Below are 18,432 nucleotides of genomic sequence, written 5' to 3' on the forward strand. Positions count from 1 at the left end.
CAAGTCTATGGATACAGAATTGGATGGCCAAACACACCCTGCCAGTATACCTGGGGCATGCACCTATCAGAAAAATACAATCCACCAGTAAAAGAGTTGCTAACAACAGCCGTGTGTATAATTCAGTCCATTCCGCTCTATAAGAGTGAGGGTTGCAGCTCAATTTTAACATGAAGATACAACCCTCAAAAAACTCCTGGAATTTTTTCACAGGCAAACACTTCGCTGTCAGGATCCCCAGCAACAACGTCTGAAGAACAGAACTGTGCTGACCCATCCTGGGCCAAAGTGCTGTTTGTCTTATGGGACTGTCTAAAAGCACCCATCATGGTTGGGATGTAATTGTGCTGGACACTGCACAGAAAGACAAGCAGACAATCCTACCACTGGGGCTTGAATCTCTGGATCTCTTGAATCTCTCTCAAATCATCTCTGCCAACACAGGATCGAGGATGAAGGCAGAACTGGAGAATGATGACAGAAAACCACGATCACAGTACCCTGGCATTTGGTAGAGCTCAGTGGTTTCATGCCATCATGGAGTTTGAGCAGAGAGGGATGCACAGCTCACAATGGTATTTCAAGCGTACGTAGGGGCACTTTCCCCCAACTGGTATACCTGATGAATACATTGCACATCAACACTTCCCCATTACAATTGCTGTCTATGCATGTTTCGTGCATTTATAAATGCGTATGTATAAAAATAAAATAAATAAAATAGATATCAGTGACCCCTACTGGCCATTTCTAACTAGCCATAAAACAGTGCAGCAACAGCTGGCTCTTGCCTCTTGCCCTGTCCCTAGTGCAGGCGTTCATCGTGGGGCAGGGAGCACAGAGCCTGGCAGCGGTGGATTTGTACTCTCTGCACTTGCCTTGTGCCAGTTGCATCACTCCCGGGGGCAGGCAGCAGAAATGGGGGTCTTCTGGTCTCAAGTAGTTGGTTGTGGCATCCCCCAAATCCCTCTGCTCCCTGCCAGCTCCATGCCACGTTCACACGCTGAATGAGTCCTGGCTCTTGCACTGGGCCCTGCATGGGTGGCTCTAACTTTTATCCAGGGCTCTGCAAGGGACCAGGTACTGGGCTGTGACCTTATATTCTACCAGAAAAAGCCTGTTCCCAGCCGGGACCCATGCCACGGTTACCACTGCTCCTTGGGGTGAGCTCCCCGCCAGAGGAGCTGCCCCAGCATTGCACAGTTTCTCCTCCCGCAGCCTCGCCCGAGCCCCGCCAACGCTCCCTGCAACGCCTTTGCCCCAACGGGTGCTAAATCCAGCACGGATCCATCCCCGTGCAGCAGAGGCTGAAGGGCAGTCATCCTCCCCACGCCAGCAATTCCGCCTGGTGAAGGAGTGGAGGGAAATGGCACGTGTGGGCGAGGGGCAGGATGGCTGCTCTAGTGCACGGCAAAACCCCAGGGGAAGCAAAGGCTGGAGTCACGGTGTCAGCCTCAGACCGAGACTCAACTCGAGGGGCTCTGCCTCCCTTCCCCTTTGTCAAAACTTGTTTAGCTTGTCATGCTAATAAAGTGTTTGAAATGAACCGAGTTAAAAGTATGTGGAGAGGAAGGGCGGGGGGGGAAGGAGGCGTCTCTCTCACCAGAGCGCGCGGGGAGGTGGTGGAGGGGTTAGGCGTGATGATGGCTTCTCCCCAGCCTGCACGGGCAGAGGGGGCTTCGTCCCAGCCTGGGGCTGAGCGCTTGCCTGCCTGCAAGGGGAGGTCGCTGCACGCCGGGTGTCGGGGATGGCACTTCACGAGGGTGCACAAACTGGCGGGGGAAGGAGCTGATCCCCCAAGTCCTCCCAGGGCAGAGCAGGGACTCACAGGCTCTTTCAGGCAGAGGCACATGGCTGTGTGTCGTCGCCTGAGGAGCCCTTCTGTGTGCCTAGCGTGCGTCTACAACTCACAGAGACCTTTCTTTTTTTTTTTCGTTAAATCGGCAGCACTGCTCTCCCCACGCAGCTCTCGTTGTTTATAGGGACGGGTCCAGGCAGGCCGGGGAGGAATTACCTTTCCCTAGGACACGCTTGGTGCTTGGCTGAGCACACAGCTTCCCTGCTTCACGGGAGCTGCTGAAGGCCAAGGAGCCAGTCAGTCTGCAATTAGCCTCCACCCCAACACTCGTCCACATCCCTTGGGCCTGCTAATTACGGACTCCCCTCCTCTGCACCCAGGGTTCAAGGCTTTCTAAGCATGGGCCAAAGTTTCGTGAAATGACCTTGAAATTCACTGCAACAGGCTCTCCTGCTAGGTTTTCCTGCAAATGCCAAGATACGCCAACCTCTGTAAATACCCAGGAGCAAGCTCGGAGGCAAGCACCGAGGAAGCTCAAAACATTTGCTTCAAGAGACTCCCGTTAAATGCTTGCACGCTCCTGGTGAGATTAAGAGGTTTCATTGCTAGAGCTGCCAGCTGGAAAGGGAGAGGGAGAGGGCTTGGCTGGAGGTGGGCTTCGAGGCACCCGCAGGTGTGTGCCAGCAAAGGGAAAGCCTGGCAGATATCTCCTTCATGCTCCAGTCCTTCCAGACCTCCTCCCGGCAGCGGGAGGCAGGCAGGGGGGAATGGGTACACCCCCTGAAGTCTGTGCCCTTAGGAGAGCCCTGACATTAGCTGTCACGCACACATGCAGAGGGAAGCCAGAAATCACAGGGCAAAACAAGATCCTACACCTTCTCAATGAACTCATGGGGGTTTTTTGAAGGGGGATGACTCAGTCTTCAGAGCTGTGGGTGCTCAAGATAAGACATCTTTTCTGTAGATGCCCTCCGTATAGACATCCGCCTCTTTCCCTCCCTCTTCAAGTCAAACTGCTTTTGCCGTTTTTCTTTTTTTCTTTTTTTTTTTTTTTCTGGTGGATCTATCTTGTCTTGGATAGAAGTCCTGAGGGTGGACTCGGGGAATCTGTATCTCAAAATAACGTGTGACTTAAGCTCACTTTTCCAGCTCCTTGCAGCAGGTTTGGAGGCTGCCGGGTACTGAGCTCAAGTCCATTACAATGTCACATGGGCTCTCCTAGACTCAAAAGATCTGTTTCAGAGGAGCAGCCCAGCAGACAGTCGGATATTAGCTGGTCCCAACAGAGTAGCTGCCTGGAGGCCAGCGCAGGCTTCAGATCCCCCTCAGGAAGGAGCAGCCCTTATGATGAGGGACTCCCCACAGCTGGCTCAAAGCAGAAGAGACGCGAGCTGGTGCTCAGAGGCTTGGAGGGAGGCTGACACTTTGCTCTGAATACCCAGGAATCACCTCTCCACGACATCTCACAGGCACCACCAGAGCATCCATACAGTTCATTGCCCCTTGGCCTTGGTGATGGGAAAGGTAGGCTGGGCCACCCCTCTGTCCAGTGGATATGTATGGATAGTGCCTCCTCACGCCCAGCATCCTTCCTTTCCCAGGACCAGGTCCGCATGGCTCAGGGGAAGGTACAAGCGTTGCTCGGCACAAAATTACTGAAGAACCTGCCCTTGTGGAAAGCTGCTCCTTACTCCATGGACTAGAGGTCATCTTCAGTAAGAGGATTTACAGCTCTTTGGAGTTCATTCCTTTTTATCCTCACTGTCTATATAAATGTTTAGTCATTTTTTAAATGAATGCCTTTTCTTGTTACCCAGTGGCAATTAGTTCCCCAGATCATCAGCATTTAGGATAAAGCCCATCCTTCCTGTCGTTCATTTTGACTGCACTTATGTCTGCTTTTGCCTTGTGTCCTGTCAGGCTGCAAAGGATGCAAATAAAAGAGGCTCATGATGAGCCTAGGCAGTGTTCCCAGGGACTCCAGGGTCACAGGGAATGTGACATTGGGCTTGGACAGCATTCCTGGAGGCTTTGGGAAATCACAAAATACATCCCAGGATAGCCCAGGGTGGCTACCCTTAATGCAGTACTGAAACGGAGGAGAGTGAATCCCAGGGCAGCTCCCATACGCTGAGGCTCCCCTTGCAGAGCCACCAGGCTAAGGGAATTAGATACTTCCCTCCCCTGTGACATTTCTGGTGGCCTCAGCCACGAGACCTAGGAAGGTTTGAAGGGCGTTTGGAGACTGAATTGCAATTTTTCCACCAGAGAGCAAAACTTAGGGCAGGGTGACACAGGACGCATTCAACAAGACCACAGCTTGGTCTTTTCTCCATTGTTCCCCAGATCTGCCACCAGCCCTGCTGTTGAGTGTATGCGTCATTGTCTGTCAACAGCGGCCACGCTCTGCAGGGCAGCAGATCATCAAGATGGTGCAATTGGGAGGGAAGAGCCAGGAGGTTTTCCACCTTCGACCTTCACCCTCTCCCTGCTTCTCTTTTGCCCGCCCCCTCTACTTCCCCGCTGCAGGCACAAACACCTACTGCCCATGGAAGCTATTTCTAAGCAATCCCGAGCATCTGGGGAATGAGGCTCTGAACAAATATCGGAGCGTGCGTGTGCAGTGAGTGCACACGCACACACACACATACGCACAGCCACGGTGCTGCCGCAGAGTCAAATATAGACCTTGGGGAAGGGGGAACAATGGCCGGGGTTGGGTTACATGGCTGCAGGGCCAGCGAGCTGCTGATGTTTGTTGTGGGCTGGGGTGGAATGGGAAAAGCAAGGGGGGTGGGATGGGGGAGAACATTTGTTTTAACCCAGACACCCTGGGCTGGTGCCGTGCGTAAGGCGGAGAGGGTGACCCAGAGCGAGAGCTGCAGGAGAGGATGATCATTTGAGTTGGCAGCTCGGAGGTGTTTGCGGTCTTTCTCCAGCTGGTTTGTGCCGCTCCTCTGCCTCCCTCAAGGGATTAGAGTGGACAAGAAGGGCTGAGTTTCTCTGGGCTTCTGCACAGGGAAGAGTTTTTTTCTCTCCTTGCTCTGGTAAAGGCTCCTTGGTGGAAGAGAAGAAGCGACATCACCTGTTCCCTCAGCCCAGCATCCGCTCTTCACCCCTGATGTCCGGCTGCCTCCAAGGTGCAGGTTCCAGACACCGGAAGAAAGAGAAGGAACTCCAGCTGGTTTTGACAGGTAATTCCTCCTTGTGGCTGGGAGTGGTGGTGGTGTGTTGGAAGGACGGCTGGGGAGGGAGCCTGCAGCTGCCACACATTGGTGGAGGGGAGACTGTGGAGACAGGTCGCTCCTGTTCTGACTCCAGGTCCCTGCTTTGTGGGATTTACTTCACCGGAGGGAAAAGCAGTGGAGGGACTCTTATGGCTAGGAAAAAATCCTTCCTAATTCTGACCCAGCAGCTGTTCCATCTGAGACGCCTCTAGGGATGGCATGGCAGGGATCAGAGCCCAGCAGAGCAGGGTCTAAGCCAAGCGCAGGAATCCCCTCCTCAGTGCCCATTTCTTGGGTTTGCAAATAGAGCTGCTCTGCTTGAATCATGCTGGGCAGCCCAGGGACTTCCAGAGCAAGGCTGGGACTAAGGAGTGTGCCCAGGGACAGGACAGGAGCCCTTCAGTGCTGAGGAAGAAGTGCACCCAAGGTCCACAGTGCTTCGGATTCCCTTCTGGTCTCTTCTCCTTCCTCTGTACACACCTTTTTTGCTCCCACCCATCCCTGCCTGCTTCTGTCTGTGATACTCGCACACAAAACCAAACCTCAAACCCCAAACCCCATTTCCTCAAATATGCCCATTTCACCCCCTGTGAAATCCCACCCTGGTTCCTGTTCCCCATTCCCCTGCCATGGCGTTCAGATCTTCTGCAACCAACTTTACCTCCTCAGCCCAGGTGGTCCTCGCTCCGCGCCACAGCTCTCACCTCCGAGAGAAGCGGCACGGGGAGAGCCACGTGTCCCGCTCCACTGACTGCAACCTAATCCCATCTCCCTCTCCCGCAGTGCTCCCGTTGTGGATGCAGATACTTACAGATATCAACATGTGCCGGGACCCCTCCACAAGCACCCTCCTACCTGCCCATTCAAATGCACATACAGCATCCAGAGGGTTTTTCTTTGGCGCGTTTAACCAAGTGAGGTTTAAAAGCACCTAGGCACGGTTGTGCAATGGCGTTGCAGCACAGCGCGGTCAGGACTGGGGCAGATCCCAGCAGAGGAGTGCAAGAGCAGGTGAGGATGTTACGGGAGGTGGTGTTGTATCTGAGACAGTCAGTGTAGGCAGTAGGATTTCAAGGAGGAGGTGAGGGTGAGGCTGAGCAGCCTACACTCAATGTTGGAGGTGCCGCCAGTAAAAACTTGGCCTCCAACCATGACTGGCAGAGCAAAGAGTGCAAGGCAGGGTGTTGTGGGGGTCAGAGGAGAAAGGTGGATCCTCCCAGGTCCTAGAGCAGCAGTGACTGAAGGAGAGACTGGTTTTTCAGCGAGTACCAGGAGCTGTGATTTGCTCTCAGCCTCACTCTCTCCATTTTGTTGTAAGCCCCAGGTATGGCATGAACCAGGACTCAGAAGCAGGCTGAGCTGGATGGGAAGGATCAGGGGATAAGAATGGCTGGAGAACCACAGGAAGCATCTCAGAACAGAGCTGGTGCACACCCATCCCATGTATACCCGAGGAGCTGATGGAGCGGCCTGAGCAGCAGGAGGTTTGGACCTCTCTGGCCCTCGGGAACCTTGAAGCAGTTAGGTGGGGTGACAGAGACAGGAGGAGGCAGGCAAGGAAAGGAACAGTGCTCCTGGCCGACAGGAGATTAGGAAAGAGACAGGAAGGATGCAGCTTCTGCAGCGGTGGGCAGGGTGGGAGGCTCCCACGTTATTGCTCAGTAGGGTTGTGCTGTCCAGACCTGCCGAGGATGGAGCAAGCAGGGGTCTGCAGTCAGAGCCGGCAGAGAGCTGGGCTTTGATGGGACTGCTGGCTGTTGGGCTGTCCCAGGGTGCTGGAGCCCGCAATGCCACCCACGGCTGCCGCAGGGTGTGTGGTGCTGCTGGGGCTGTCAGGAACTGCAGACGGCTGGGAGCACTGGAGAAGGTGAGAGCAGGGATGGGGTGAACGTTGCCTGGTGAGGTGAGGAGATGGGATGTGGAAGCATCCACCTAAGTGCCAGGAGCATGTGGTTCTTTTTCCCTCCTGGTGGGAAACAGCAAACCTCGTGCGGCGCAGGGGTAGAAGGCGGCTGGCTGAGGGGAATTTGTAATCTAATTAAGGATTGCTAGGACCTTTGAAGGTGACAGATACGATCTTGTTAAGTAGCAGAAAGGCCATGCAAGGTGAGGAGGAGAGTGGGCAGCTGTTCCTCCTGAAAACGTGAGGGCCCAGCCCCTCTCCCAGGGTTGTCTTATTGTTCACCGAGGCGCTGGTATCCACGGCTTGTGAGCAGCAGCGAGCGAAGTGCTGGGGACCGCAGCTTGGCCAGATGGCTACTTTCTTGTGGGGTGACTACTGCATGTTGCACCTCTACTTTAAGGATGGGGCTTCTTAACCCTACAGTTTGCCAGTGGAGGTGTGTTAGTGGCCCCTGAAGCCGGCAGGGAGGGGCTGCAGGAGGCGTTTTCACTTATGTCGGATAATCTGAGCGAAATGAAGGCTCGGATCATCCCGCACCGATTTCTGAGAACGGGACCAGGCTGCGAGGCGGCGATGGCCGGCGGCCGCAGCCCCTACCCAAGCATGTGTGTGCAATCGGGAGGGGGGCGAGCGCTGCAGCCCCCCCGAGCCCCGGGTGGGGTCTCCCGGGCAGAGCCGAGCCCCGGGGGGGCACCCCCAGCCCGGGGCACCCTTCCATCCTCTGCGGGTCGGTCCGGGGTACGGGCCCGGTGACCCCTCGCAGACACAACCCCACACACCCGCCTCGGGGCGGGCGGGCCCGCGATGTGGCCGTGCCGGGCCCCCCCCCCCCCCGTCCCCGGCGGCGGGAGCAGGGCAGGGGTGAGCGGGCAGGGCGGGCCGGGCCGGGGGCTGCCTGCGGTTTGGGGCGGCGGGGAGGCGGGATGTCCCGGGGAGGGAGCGGGGATGTGCAGGCACACGCAGCCGCTGGCAGGCGGCCGGGGCTGCACGGCGGCGGCGGCTGCGGCGGCGGCGGCGGCGGGCGGGCGGAGCGGGGCGGCGCGGCGCGGCGCGGCACACGCGGCGGCAGCTCCCTCCGCAGCCCCGCGCCTCCCCAGCCCCGCCGCCGCCGCCGCCGCCGCCGCCGCCGCCGTGCCGGGCCGGGCATGGCCGCCCCCCGCCGCCGCGCCCCGCGGTAGCCCCACGACCCGCCGCGTCGCCGAGGTGAGCAAGGGGAAAGGGGAGAAGGAGGGAGCAGAGCGCGGCGGGGACCGGCAGACAACCCCCCCACCCCCCGCCCCGGGAGCCCCCCACCGCCACCGCCGCCCCGGCAGCTGGGGGACCGGCGGGGCCGGGGCGGTGCGGGGCTACGCGGAGCGTCCCCTCCGGCCAGCCCGGGGATGGGGGGCGAGAAGGTGGGCACCCCCGTGGCCCTGGGGATTCGGGGTGCTCCCAAAGTCGCAGCGCGGGGGGCGGGGGGACGACAGGAGGGGCGAGCCGCAGCGGCGCAGCATCCTCTGGGTTCCCCCCCCGGACCACGAGCCTAGAGGGGTCCCTGATAGCCCCCAGTTTAGGGAGAAGTGCCTGCTAGCTCCCCTCCTGGGGTTGTCCTTGGTAGCCCCCAACCATTTGAAGGACCCTAATACCCCCGAGGGGCAGGTTAATAGCTCCGGGGGTGTCCCTAACAGCCCCTGGGGGGCGGGTAGACCTCAACCCAGCAGGGCTGTAGCGGACGAGTGGGACGGGGGGAGCTTCCTCCCCTGTGACCCAAAGCCGGGCCTGCCCTGGTGCTGGTCACACCACCTTTGGGCACCGGCTGTCCCCCAGGATGCCCCCAGTGCCTTGCCGGGGTCCGGGGCAGCCCCTGGGTGGGTGCTGGGAGCAGTGCCTGTTGGGTGACTGCATAAGGAGGTCTGGGAGGCAGCACCTCAAGTGAGGAGGCTGGGGGGAGCTGGGGGGGAAACGAGCTTTGCGATGACATGTGGTCAGAGGTTGAGCTCCTCACAGCCCTGAAGGAACAGGATACCAACCATTCAGCCCTAAATTATTCTGTAAGTTCAGTAGGAATTGCTTCACCCTCCCATGAAATGCAGCAGCTGTTCGCCACTGCCCAGTATTTTGGGGCAGGAGGCAAAGGAGGGTCCTGCGAGCATGGTGACAAGGGGGCCATGGGGAGGGAGGATACATCGGTCCGTGCTGGGATTTGGCTGGGGCAGTCATGATAACATCCTGTAGCCCCTCTGAAAATGCTGCATCCTTCGTAGGTGATGGTTTCTTTGCTGGAGAGATGCTTTGAGCAACATCATTGCTTTTTGTGGGCTATTTTGTCTGGTCCAGGCAGGTGAAGCCCTTAGCAGGGTCTCCCAAACCTCTTCCTGCAATGCATGTGTACGTGTGGGGGGGTGAGAGGACTTCTACTCCCATCTGAGAAATCTTTCATGCAACTCTCAACCCAACACAACCTTCCCGAGCTAAAGAGTCGAGCTGAAAGTGGAATGGCCCCTGTCCATCACACCCACGCAGCTGGATGGAGCCTGCTCCATACCTTCACTACTCTTCTAGCAAAAATGTTTAACCCCTCCCATCTCATTATAGTAATATATTTATGATATCACCCTCGAATTTCCTGCCCTTAACAACCCCAGAAGGCTGGGAGGGAATGAAGCATTTTTGGAAAGTATTTAATGTTACTTCAAGAGGGCAGGAGGCAGTTGGAAAATAGATGAGGGCAGGAACCCTGGGCGGACAGGGCTCTCTGCAGGACAGCCGAGGAAAAGGACTGCACCTAGCGGGAGATGCATGTTTGCCTTTCCTAGCTGGGGCTGCAGCCTGGGTCTAGTGCCTCTCGCTTCACTCCCTTGCTTGGAAAATAAAACAGGGCTGTTGTTTACCCCCTGCTCATCTGCTAGATCTACTCGACTCCTTGCCCTCCTGAAGGGCTTGAAAAGCAGCTTGGGTGCTGTAAAAAGACTCAGCCCATCTATTCATTTGAACGTGCACTACATGGACTTTGCATAGCATGAAGCTGAAGCCCCCCCAGATCTAGAGAGAAAAGATTAAGGTCTTCACAGCTGAGCTGGTATTTCTGGAGGCTTCTGCTCTCTTGACAGCAGCTAGAAGGGGCAGGTGCTCCAAGGTGCAAAGTAACAGCCTGAGCTATTACATGGTCAGGATTGAGTGTGTGCACTCAGTTCTTCCATATGTGCATTTTAAAAGGCTTTTTGATTCCTAGTGCTCCAACGTTGCCTTAGAGGAAGGAGCCTGGAAGGACAGAGAGGAGTGCGGTGACAAGTCTGTACAAAACTGGATGTTTCAACTCAAAACTGCCAGGTAGCGGAGAGGAAGGGATGTGTGAAGTGAAGCTGTGGTGTCAGCCAGGGGATTTTCCTGAGCTTGCTCTTTTTCTCTCTGTAGGTGTTCATCTCGGTTGGGCCACACTGACCATGCTCAGGGGCTTCTGTCTCCAGCTCATGTCCTTGGTTTGGATCCTCTTGGCCCATCACCAGCTTGCCCAAGGTGAGTCTCTGTAGGCATGGGACCTTCTTTCTTATATCCATCTTTCCAAACCTGTCCTTGGCATTGCTGAAGTCTCCTCAGTTCTCCATGCAAAATAGAGTTGGCCTGATCTGGAAGACCAGAAAATGCTGCTCAGTCATCCAGCACCTGGGGGAAGGTGACTGGTGGCAACTGTAGAGACCTTCACTTTGGTGCCCATGGGGCTGGCAGTGGCTGAGCAGACCAGCAGTGAGAGGTCCCACTGCTCTGTTTCTCACAGTTTGGGTGAATGGGTCCCTGAAGTGATGAGCCTGCTGGGAGAGGAAGGGCAAGTGGGAAAGAAGATCCCAAAACTGAATGGCTAATCCTGCATCCCATGAGACAAAATCCCTTCCCAAAGATGAGTTTGCTCTCCCCGTGTTCTGGATAAGTGATGAATTCCCAAAGCCATCTGCCAGGAGAGATGGTTACAAATAGGAAAGGCGACAATACCCAGGCTTGGGCTGAGCATTCCCAGGATGCTGCTCCAGCTCTGTGGTGGCTTGTTTTGGGAGGCTCTTATCCTCAGCGGTGGGACCTCCCGCCTCACTGCAGCAAAAATGCGTGCATGTGGATGGGGGATTTCTCCCCCTGCTCGCTTCCTAGGCAGCACATTGTGTGGCTTGAGGAAAGCCTGAGTGTGCATCTTGGTGTGGGGGCTTTAACCTGCTCCAGTCCAGGATGGAGGGGCTCAGTCAGGTGAGGGCGTTCATCTCCTGGGCCTGACCTGGGATCATGCTGGGCTCCTGGAGAACCCCCTGCCTCCTGACATTTGTTCTAGCTCTACTGCCCATGGAGCCAGAGCAAGCCAGCTCCCCGTGAGCCTAAAATACACGCCGGTGATGGGGGAGAGGGGAAGGTGGAGATGAAAGGGGACACCTAGCTGGAGAAAACAGGCCAGCAGCGGATGAGAAGTGGCACAGCAAGGCCACGGCTCAGTTACAGCTTCTGTGGCCTTTAAATAAATAAACAGAACTGGATACCTGGCCCCTTGCAATGCCCAGTCCTGCCTCCCCATGACAGAGGGGGAGCGCTAGCAGCTGGGTCCCGGTGGAGGGCATGAGCCCTGAGCAGACTGCTCCGTGCCAATAGCTGTCCCTGGGGGTGAGGATGTCCTGGGAGACAAAGAGGATCCATGCGCGGTCCCTTTGTGCCCTTTACGGTACCTGGTCCTGAGCTTTCCCACCATGCTTGTCACATGACCATGGGACCAAGGTCCCGGGGGGGTCAGGCCCTATTACACAGGTTGCCTTAATGCACAGGCTACCCCAGATTTTGCCCAGGAGAGCCTGAAGTCTAAGGGAGGCAACAGAGAGAGGGTGGGGGGGATGATCAGAGACCAGGTAGTTTTGAAGCAGGGTCCCATTTCTCAGTAAAGGCAGTGTTGTCGCTGCTTGGGTGACTGTAAAATCCTCATCTCTCATGTGGCATCCAGCCGTTGAAAGGAAGGTCCCCCACCTTACAGTTCTGAGAAAGTGCAGGCTGAGTACTTAGGAAAGAAAAAAAAGCTGTGAGCCAGCAGGGCCGCCGGCAGATCCGGAGTCATCTGCGGTCTCTGCTTAACCTAACTCCCCCCCATCTCCTGCCTTGTAGGTGATGACTGCAGCGAGCGCTGTAATCTCGCCCATGGCTGCTGTGACCAGGATGGGAAGTGCAGGTATGGCTTGTCCTTGGCTCCCCACTCCTGCTGCCCCCGACCATAACTGCCCTCACTCCCTCCTTTGCCTGCACCCCTGCCACAAGCTGAGGCTCCTGGAATCAGCGGCTCTGCTATCTTTTTACCTGATGCCCTCTGGAGCGGGAGATTTTGATCCCTCATCCCCTTGCTGGTCTCCTCCAGCCTTTGCTCAGTGCTTCCAGGGTCCCCCCCACAACGCACTGATGGACATTGTTCTGCTGAGCACTTTTTGTCTAGACAGGAGCATGGGACAGCCCAGTCATGCCTGAGTGATGGGAGGGAGCCATCAGGCTCAGATATAATGAGGAAAGTCATCAGGCAGCAGTGCAGGCTCGGGGGGCAGCCAGCTTGCTTGGCCCCCTTGCTGTTTGAGTTGGGATGCTCTCCCTGGGGGCATGGAAAAGAAGAGCTGCTGGTGTGTGTGTAGATGTCTGAGGGCATCAGTGTCTCCTCTCTGAAGCCTGGGCTGAGGTGGGCATCTCTGGGTGTTTTCATAAAGGGCTTGGCAGCAAGTTGGAGCCACTTGTGTCCCACAGCAGAAGTGCATGCGTGATCCCTGGTATCCTGGCTCCTGCTCCTGCCTCCTGCAGAGGCAAAGCTCAGAGCCTGACCACATACTTCAGCCCGAGAAGCAGCTGCGTGGCTGCCCTGGGCTGCCACAGCCCTGGACACTGCGTCTTGTCCCACCATAGGGCTGCCCAAGCTCCAGTCCCTCAGGGCAGCCCTGGGAGGAGCTACCTGAATGCCCCAAGGGGATGAACTGCCTGTTCTCCTCCCTGGCGCACACTCAACCCCCTTTCACAGCACGGCACCCAGCGTCACACCATGCCTGGACCATTCGTTCTTGCCAGATGGAGCAGATGTGGCCCAGTGTGGCCATAACTGCACTGACTGCTGCATCAGGGAGTATCCAGCTCTGTTTTTGCTGGGTCCCCGGTTGCAGCTGCAAAGACCTCACTCCTCCCTGAGCCCCTTCAGCGGCTGTGACTGGACGGGGGAGCTCAGTGCTGCGAAGCCCCGGCCACAGACGCTGCACTTCTCCGTGTGGCAGGCAGCCCAGCTGCAGGTTTTTCCAGTGGAGGCACGTGTGAGTTGTTGCTCCAGAGTTCAGGCCTTCATCAGCTTGGCAGCACCCCGTTGGAATCACCCCCAGCTCGGGGAGTCTTGGCTTTTTTAGGCTGGCCATCTCCCTTTTAGAGAAGGGGGAGAGTTGATGGCGCCTGCTGCCTTACCGCAGCCTGTGGGTACTGGGGTGTAGGGGTGCCCTCAGCCCTCTGTCTGCTCATGGCTGTCCAGGTGTGAATGCATTTCCCCAGACACTATCAGGTACATGGTTTTGACTCCATTCCCATCAAAAAGCTTCTAATTAACATATATATTTCTTTTTTTTAACCTTTTCCCTCATCTCTTTGGAACAACCTGCAGCGACAATAGCCAGTCCAGGTGTGAAAGTGCAGCCTCCGACCGGCCTGGCGAAGCTGCAGTCACAGTACCACGCGCTGAAATGAGCCCCAGCCGTGAAAATGAGCCCCCTTGCTTACTTTAGAGACCACCTTGGTTTTGTTACATTTAATTTTGTACTATTTTGAGTATAGTTTTTGGTGTGTGTGTGTGTGTGCCACCTCCACGCAGCTCTCATCTTGTTATCGCTTGCTTTCCCCCTTGGAGCTGGCAGGGCCGAGGGAAGCCACAGGAGCAACACAGCTTGGCTTTACTTAGCCATCAGCACTGACCCACTCTTCTGGGGCCAAAAGGCTCGATGTCTGCTGCGGGTTTTCCCATCGCACTGGCCATCTCAGCTGGTTGACAAGTCTACTCCATATGCCAGCCACGACAAGCACGACTTCACAGCTGGATTATGGTGCATTTCAGGCGAAAAACGACACACATTGTAATGCAAAGGGGTGCAATGAGACACACAGGCCTCAGAGGCTTCTTGTCCCTTTCCTTAGGGAGTTCAGGGTGAGGAATGAGGCTTTTCTCTGCCCGTCGGAGTGGCTGTGTGAAGGGGGAGGCGCAGGAATTGCAGAGCTAACGCCGTGGTGTGTACAGAGCGGTTGGCTGGAGGAGGGCAGTGGGACGTGGGCAGGAAAAGTGAAGCTGCTGAGCTCTGTTTCTGACCCCCTTTACCCTCCCTGGCTGCTCCTGCTCTGTCTGCTCGCTTCCTTGGAAAGATGAGATGCCAGTACTGATCTCCTCTGGAGGCGGGAGCTGGCGTGTTCCTGGGGGGCTTTGGGAGGGTTTCGCTGTGCCGCCATATCTGCGGCAAGCCTGCACAGCAAGCAGCGAGCTTTTCCGCATCTGGTCTTTATCACGCTGCCATGCCCTGTCCTCCTGCAGGTGTGATCCAGGCTGGGAGGGCGAGTACTGCGAGGAGTGCGTGCGTATGCCGGGGTGTCTCCATGGGACATGCCACCAGCCTTGGCAGTGTATCTGTCACACCGGCTGGGCCGGCAAGTTCTGTGACAAAGGTGAGTCGAGGGCTGGGACATCCCAGTGTCCGGTGCTGAGGCCAGAAGCCCAGCACACCCTGCATGGCTGGGTGAGCTGGCATACCCATAAGCCACCCAGGTGATGCCGCCTGGGCTGCTCAGGAGATGGGATGTTGCCTGGCTGCTGAAGCTGGGACCATCTCCTTCCTGCAGAAGAAGTCGGGCTGCCGGCACCCGCTCCCCGACTGCACAGCAAAAGCTGCTGTGACACTGACTGGCCTTAGAAAATGGAGCAGATGAACTCACTGCCTTTCTCCCACCGTTCCTGGGCTCCAGGCAGCACCTCCTGCTTCCCCTGGGGCTTCCTGCCTTTGGCCAGTGGACTCCCCTCCTCTGGCCTCAGGGGTTCCTCTGTGCCATAGAGAGGTCTGCACTGGCCAGCCAGATGGCACGCACAGCATCTTCACATCATGCAGACTGGCAGAACAATTTGCTTTCTCTGCACCCCCAAAATGCCCCTCTGTGCATTTTGCAGACCATAGCTGGGAGGCACCACGTAGGCACTGCACTTCTATTGCTGCAGGCGCCTGTTGGAGGAGATGCAGGAAAAGCTCCTGCCATTTCTCTGTCCCCCCTGGGTTTGACAGGCTGTGCTGGAACTGAATTGGCCACATCTCACCTCTTTTCTTGCTAATTCCCACCTTTTTCTTTCCCCTCAGACATCCACATCTGCGAACACCAGTCCCCATGCCAGAACGGGGCTCAGTGCATTTACGACCGAGACGGGGAATATTCCTGCCTATGTACAGAAGGCTTCCACGGGAAGGACTGTGAGATGAAGACAGGGCCATGTGAGAAGGCAGGGTGAGACACGGCAGCGGGGGCAGCGAGATTATGGACAGCATTAGCTTCAGGTCACGCACTGCCAAGCTGCGGCCCAGCTTGGCTCGTTATGTGTGGATTTCCATGTGCTAACAGAGTTAAGCCAAAACCATCTTTGCCTTTGGTTTAGCTGCGTGCAGCGCACAGTCCCGCTATGTTGTGAACTGAACAGATTCCTGTCCCTCACCACTGTGGGTGTGATGAGCTGACATGTGTCGTGCCTTTGGGGAGCATCAGGAGAGTATGTTTCCCCTTCAGATTGTTTGGCTGAAGACCATCCCTGGCGGGTGGTGGGCCCATGCACAGCCACAGCCTTTGGGGAGGTTCCACCACCTGTCACGTGGGGAGGCAGAAACTCCAGCCCACTTCTTGAGAGGGACTGCCCACAGGGAGAGCCCCAGTGCTAGGGGGCTGGCCCCCCACTGGCCACACAAGCAGCTATGTGTGTTTTCCTCCCTGGGGTGAGGAAAGCTGCTTGCTTTCCATGGCCATGACCCGTCCTTGCTCTTTCCACACAGGTCTCCATGCAAGAATGGGGGGCAGTGTCAAGACGAAAATGGCTTTGCCAGCAACTTCACCTGCCGGTGCCTCGCTGGCTTTGTGGGCGATCTTTGTGAGAACGATGTGGATGATTGCCTGATGCGTCCCTGTGCCAATGGTGCCACCTGCCATGATGGGATCAATCGCTTCTCCTGCCAGTGCCAGGTGGGCTTCGAAGGGCGTTTCTGCACCATCAACATCAACGACTGCGCCAGCCAGCCATGCAAAAATGGGGCAAAGTGCTACGACCGAATCAACGACTATGACTGCTTGTGTCCTGACCATTTCACTGGCAAAACCTGCGAGATCTCCATCCCTGAGCCCACCTGGGCTCCCCCCTACCACCCTGTGAACCATGAGAACGGCGGGGGTATGAAAAGCACAACCAGCGAGATGCCGGGGGTGACGCAGCCAGAGCCTGTCAGGACCGTGGTCACAGGGCGGCGCGTGGCCAACCACAGCGAGAAAGAGCCGGGGGGAGGGTTGTTGAAAATCTCTGTGAAGGAGGTGGTGACCCAAAGGGAGTCAGGGCTGAGCGAAGCCCAGCTGGTGACAGTGCTGGTGTTCGGGGTGCTGACGGCGGTGCTGGTCCTCGTCACCGTCCTGCTAATGCTGAGGAACTGGCAGAGGGGCCGTCAGAGGTCGAACTGGTGCCAAAGCCCTTCGCAGGCTGCAAGGAAGCTCCAAGACCAGGAGTGTCAGGTGGGCATGCTCAACACCGTCCTGATCGAGCCCAGGAAGACGACAGAGCTGTGAGCTGCGAGGACTCTGAGCCGAGCCCTGGCAGGTCATTGTGCTGGCAAACCCCTCGAACTGCACCCTGGGGAGCCGCGCCGGCACAAGCCGGGCAGCGGGGAAGGGCTCCCAGGGCAGCGAACGCGTCATGGAAACCCCTGGGCATCGAGTTCTGGTGTGATGGCCCTGCCTGGGTCTGAGCTGTCTCCCGCCCGGCCGCCGGCACCCATGGGCATCTGAAAGCAGGGCTGTGTTGGGGCAGCCCTGCAGGGGAGCGGCAACGTGCCGCTTGTGGCAGCTCACACCGGTATCATCCGACGTGAGCACTCAGAAACAGGACGGGTAGTGCTGAGGAGGGCACAGCCTTTTTGCAAGCCCAGATTCTGCCAGGCCCTTTGTAACTCCTCTCTGTGACTACTGGAAGGGGCTTTGTCCTCGTTTGTGCTGGTGTTGGGATGTTTCTTCTGGGGCCTTCGGGACGGTCGTGGCTGCACGGGCCTCCTTGCCCCAGTACAGGATGGGGTGGCTCCTGGCTGTTTCTGTAGGCCTGTCGTTCCAGATGCCATGTCCCTAGGGAGCAAGCAAACACCCTTGCTCCCTGGCCTTGTGGTTCTGTGAGCCAGTTCAAAGAGACTCTGGAGATCATTTTGGGGTCTCCTCATGCCCTTCCTCTGCCCTGAGTGATGCCCCCTCCTCTTGCTGTCAGACTGGGGTTACAAACATGTTCTGTACTTTCCTCCTGATGATCCAGGGGTCTTCTCCCCCTGCTTACCAAGCCGTCCTTTCTGGTCTGGCCACAAACGACCAAGCTCCTTCCCCTCTCCAGCGAACACTTCTGCCTCACTATTTACTGACAAGGAGGGGCATGGCCTGTTCCCCTCTGGGCCTGAGCTGGTCCTTCTTATACGCGCTCACAGGTGAAACTGGAGATGGACAAGGCTGGCAATCTGCTGTGGCTGGTTCAGAAGCAATACAAGATCCGTATCCTCCTTTCCTCTCTCAGTCACTGCGAGGCAGGCAGCTGGCGCTAACCTCAAATCAGCCAGTGTAGCGTTTCTTGATACAGCAAAGGCTAAGCTCCCCGCAGTGGATGTGAGGACAGGCTACTGAGCCTGGGATGACCACAGGAAGCAGATAACGATACTGCCTTCTCCACCATTGCTAAAGCATGGCTAAGAGGCAGTAGATCACTTAGCCTTTGTACTAGGTCTGCTCCTGCCCATGCCGGTTTGGTGTGCAGCAATCAGCATCTGTCTGCCAGGGCCAGGGTTTTCCATGCCTCCTCATGGGCATGGAGGGCTAAGCAGGGGGGTAAAAAAATCCCATAACCCAAACCCTGCTACTGGCCTGTAGGGTTGCAGAGCTGGGTTCAAGACGACATGAAGAGAGCAGACAGAGGAGTGAGCACTCAGCCAGGAGGAAGACCTGGGAGAGGGGACTGGGGCGTCATCAGAAAGATTATTTTTTTAATACATGGATGGATGATGTACCTTTATCAAATAAAATGAATACAAGCCCAGAAACAGTGTATCAGAGAATCATAAAATAATTTAGGTTGGAAGGGACCTCTGGACACCAGCCTCCTAATCTCAGCAGATCCAGTTAGATCAGGTTGCTCAGCTACTTGTTCAGGACGAGTATCTCCATCACTTCCCTCAAGAATGCAAATCCAGGTGATGGCACAGGAGTTGTCTTGCCCCATGCCCTCACCCCATGCTGCAGGG

The 18,432-nt window shown here is 56.7% G+C and overlaps 1 protein-coding gene across 2 annotated transcripts; it reads left to right on the forward strand.

Annotated features, from left to right (window-relative positions):
* The first annotated feature begins 8,042 nt into the window (after positions 1-8,042).
* On the forward strand, positions 8,043-18,217 carry DLK2 (delta like non-canonical Notch ligand 2). Of its 2 annotated transcripts, none has more exons than XM_063328777.1 (6): positions 8,043-8,131; positions 10,322-10,423; positions 12,035-12,098; positions 14,460-14,590; positions 15,271-15,415; positions 15,952-18,217. In XM_063328777.1, exons 2-6 carry the CDS (start codon positions 10,351-10,353, stop codon positions 16,727-16,729), a joined length of 1,191 nt encoding a protein of 396 aa, XP_063184847.1. In that variant the 5' UTR covers positions 8,043-8,131; positions 10,322-10,350; the 3' UTR covers positions 16,730-18,217. The 2 variants fall into 2 exon arrangements, with proteins under 2 accessions (XP_063184847.1, XP_063184848.1); XM_063328778.1 differs by lacking the exon at positions 8,043-8,131 and adding an exon at positions 10,138-10,237.
* The last annotated feature ends 215 nt before the right edge of the window (positions 18,218-18,432 follow it).

Source organism: Chroicocephalus ridibundus, chromosome 3, assembly GCF_963924245.1.
Source record: "Chroicocephalus ridibundus chromosome 3, bChrRid1.1, whole genome shotgun sequence".
NCBI classification, from domain to species: Eukaryota; Metazoa; Chordata; class Aves; order Charadriiformes; family Laridae; genus Chroicocephalus; species Chroicocephalus ridibundus.